This window comes from Crocodylus porosus, unplaced genomic scaffold (genome assembly GCF_001723895.1).
Source record: "Crocodylus porosus isolate Cpor-Errol unplaced genomic scaffold, CroPor_comp1, whole genome shotgun sequence".
Lineage (NCBI taxonomy): Eukaryota > Metazoa > Chordata > Crocodylia > Crocodylidae > Crocodylus > Crocodylus porosus.
In genome coordinates, this window is record NW_017728886.1 from 65530917 (window position 1) to 65535065 (window position 4149).

Here is a 4149-nt window from a genome sequence, read left to right on the forward strand (position 1 = left end):
GGGCTGCATTTTATCCACCCCTGCTCTAAAGAATACATTAATTAGCCTGATAATCTGTAAAGTCCCATCCAGGCCCTAACAACTATGAAAAGTTTAAAAGGTATAAAACATAAAATACAGAATGCCAGGGTAAAGATGAGATGGATGAAATATAAAACTGCACTGTGAGAAATATATAAAAATGCAAGTGAGGCAGTGAGGATCAAAGGCCACTGGGGACAGTAAGTGAGTTAGGTTAGATGCAGTCAGGTAGACTGATTTAGCATAAACCTTTAGTCAGATATGGGAAGTTTGCTTTGGGAAATAGGTCTTAAAGGGGGAATGTGTTCACCAGGATATATTTAGTCATGTTTTCAATGCACCTTGGCATTTCTTGTCTCTTACAGGCTTTGCTTTGAAGTGGATATTTTAGTTCTTTGTTTTCTTTAGTGACAGCTCAATTGACATGTACATGTAGTTTGTAGATTTCTCCTACAGAAAGCCAGTTCAGCTTTCTGGCTTGCTCTGAGCCTTACCACACCCACACAATGAGTGTGCTAGGTCTCTGCAAGAAGAGACTTCTTGTTACAAAATTAACAGGAAAAATATTGTGAGAAATATTTCAACATGATAATTATTTTTCCTTTATTAGGCAGAATGAATGGTAGCTCATTTTTATTTCAGTTTTTCCAAAGAAGCATCATTCTCATTAGCCACAGCTGCAACACCAAGAAGGCTTCACTACATTACCTTGCATAGGATAAGACTTTGTTTTAAACCCCTAATTCTGTTTCTGTATATTGTTTACAAAACAGAGACTATGGCATTATTAATATACATGTGAAATGTGATAACATATCATGTTTCTATTGCTCTACACTAGAACAGGGGTTCCCAAACTGTGGTACATATACCTCTGGGAGGTACACAGGAGAAATTGCGTAATGGTGGATTTAATTTTCATTATAATAATTGGTATTTAAGAAGTTAAAATATAAAACATGCTGGTAGGAGTATGCAAGTAACTGATAAATCCCGAAGGGATATGCAATAAGAAAAAAAATTGGGAACCTCTGCAGTAGAATAATCAGGGTTTCTCCTTTGGGGTCTATAACTCAGTCCTTCGAATTTGTGATTTTATCTATCCACTTGTGAACCTACTTATTGTATGTTTGATGACAGTTACCATATTATTATACAAGGGTGGCTGCATTGCTCTGATGCATTTTGACTGACTGGTGGATTTTCTTTTTTATGGCAGCTAATGTTTGTGGAGTAATTAGCACTGCAGCAAATGCAGAAGGATATAAGAAGTGCTGTTCTTCTGGAGAATTACCATGTCTGATTTTGACTGGATAATTCAGTTGATTGGGGTTGCACAGCTCTGTGCAGTTCTGTGGTGTTTGATGCCAGTGGAGGGAAGGGGAAGAAAGCATTTCTGTATAGGAACATTTTAATGGAATTTAGAGGTGTGCTGCCAAAATATCAATGTAAGTAGTCCACTGGACTAATATTCTAAAATCCAAGTACCCTGATAATAAATAACTTGTAATCCATGGTAAATGTATAAAGCATCTAAAGAAAATTGCTCTTAGGATCTCCACAAGCATGTTTCTATTTCTATATGGCAAATCATTGACATATTGCCACATAGAAGTCAAGATAACATACAGTATGCTGAATTGTACAGGAAGTGAATGGAACTGGCATATACTGCTGATATTCTCTATTTGTTAGATGTTTCCAAGGTTTCTTTACTATGCAATCGATTTTTAATGCACTGCTGATCTAGAAGGGAAGTTCATTGCTGTAGAAAAATTGGAACTGACAGCTGGAAATATTAAACTTTCATATCTTATTCAGGGACTAAGTTGGAAAAACTTTACCCTGCTGGAACTCGGAATATTTTTAAATTAGAGAAGATAGCTTGTGATGGCTGTCTCACCTTCAGTTGCAGAATGTTCAGAACATCAAATCATATCATAAATGCTCCTTTAAGCAAAAAGAATAGATGTTCTTAAATTTTCTAGGCCAGTTTCCTTTGTGTTATAGCCGTAGAAAATCCACTGAAATCAGTGGATTTGCATAGGCCTAATCAGACTTTCTGAAATGAAATATCACTTCTGCTCTGACAATAAATATGGGGGATTTTAATGTGGGGGGTATTTTCTTACCATAATTCCTAAATGCTTGAAGAATACAGGCTTACATTGACAAAATATTTAACTCTAACTATCGCTATCTGAGACGATCTGAATAACTTTTTAGCAAACCTCGTAATGTTAAAAGGCTTAAGAGTGTTTCCCAACCGGTGTGCCACAGCACAAAAGTGTGCTGTCAGAAATGAACGGGTGTACCACAGAATTTTGCCGTGGCAATGAGCTACAATAGGTACGTGAACGGGGAATGTCTTAACAGGTGTGCCGTGGTAAATTTTTATTAATGTAAGTGTGCCTTGGGCTGGCAAAGGTTGGGAAACACTGGCTTGAGACGTATTATAAGCTTATAAATCTGAAAACTTTGAAAACATTCAGTAGGAGGAGCTGTGTATAAGAGCTGTGATCTTGCAAACACTTACGTATGTGAATTGCCTCATGAAGTTGAGCTGTGATCTTGCCAAGTCTTGACAAATAGTAGCTTCCTTGCTTTGCTCACGCACACAAAAAAGTTGAGGATTAATTTTAACAAGTGAAAGCCAGACTGAACATTTGCAGTTGCTATAGGCAGTGAACAACCTCCCTTGAGATGATTAAAAAAAAGGCAGTGGTTATTCACATAGTATGTTTGATTTGCTTCTTGAGGAGCCTATTCGTTTTGTACTTTGTCTTTTAGAATTTGAGCAACAGAGCTTGTCTCTGATAAAGGAAGAAGGGAAATAAATATTGTAACACAGTCTTTTGTGGAAGCCATGTACTATAGCTGGTTTTTGAGTTTTTAACTGTGATATAGCTAGAAATAACTCATCTTTAAGGGATAGCCTGTCTCTTTAATGCTTTAATAATTTAAACCTCTTTAGTCATTCTGGATTAATTCTACTAATCTAATGGAATGGAAGCTAGAGGATTTTATCATCCTTATTGTGGTTTTGAAGTTATTATTGAAGAGGCATCTTTCAAATCCTTATCACTGGATTAAAATTACAGTACTCTGAAACCCACCAGTCAGTCTACAGGGACTAGGGAGACCTGCAAAAATGCTGTGCTTCAGGTGCAAAGTTTAGATCTGCAGCTGAGACAAACAAGGTCCTTTCATCAGAAGCCAGCTAAAATCTCTTACCATGAACCAAAAATATCTGTTACCAAGGTCTGACTTTATTTTTAATTTCTCTGTTCTCTTTTACTTATTGTTAGACTAAGTTTTCAGATCCGCTCTCAATAGCTCTCTCCTTTTTCATATACAAAACTTAGGCTCTGAAAATGTGTAAATGCAGAATTGTGTTTGCTTATTTCAGGTGCTAAAAGGAAAAGGTGTTTTTTGAAAATTTAGCCAGATAGTTGAAAAGCCTTATACTTTTCAAAAAGTTGCTGCTCAAAAGAGTCTGTGGAATGTACAGCAGCACCATCATAAAAGTAACCAACTGCATATACTTGGGACCATATGATGCATATGTAGTCACAAAAACTTACTAATGCCTATTGGCAAGCAAAAAATTCCAGTCAGAAAGCAGGAAATTTTTGTCATTGCTGATTAATCTACCACCTGTAAAAGCACTGTAGCTATATCATCTGTGTGAAATGAATTGGAGAGTACTGGGCTAAAAAACATGAGCCTCTCCTTTGTGGGCTGAAGGACCAGATCCATTACTTTGAAGGCAGTAGCAAACTCATAAACCTCTGTAGATTAGTCCCTAAATATTGCTTAGAATAAGGGTGTCAGACATGACTGTTATGCATTTTGTTTTGAGTATGGTGACATTCTCTTTGGATAGGTTGCTTATCCTCTCCGTGTCCTGAGGTATCATCTGTGAAAGCAACATGGAAATCCATCAAGAGTATTTTACTTGAACGATTCTCTGATGAGAGGTGATATTTTAATGGTGGGAGTGATTTTAAGATTGGTTCTCCAAGTCATTTCTACCATTTCACCCTACTGGCCAGTAGAACATTTTACCTGCTGGTGATTTTGTGTTTGCTTATAAGTGTTTTAACATTTAAAAATTTTTTTTTTTAC

The 4149-nt window shown here is 36.6% G+C and overlaps 1 protein-coding gene across 1 annotated transcript in view; it reads left to right on the plus strand.

Annotated features, from left to right (window-relative positions):
* KAT2B (lysine acetyltransferase 2B) overlaps positions 1-4149 on the plus strand; it is a gene marked incomplete at its 5' end in the record, with an annotated part of 84413 nt that overhangs the window by 24464 nt on the left and 55800 nt on the right. The window contains 2 exons of the mRNA XM_019532857.1: positions 1906-1992; positions 3908-4001. Coding sequence (XP_019388402.1) covers positions 1906-1992; positions 3908-4001 — 181 coding nt within the window. The remainder of the gene's footprint in view (positions 1-1905; positions 1993-3907; positions 4002-4149) is intronic.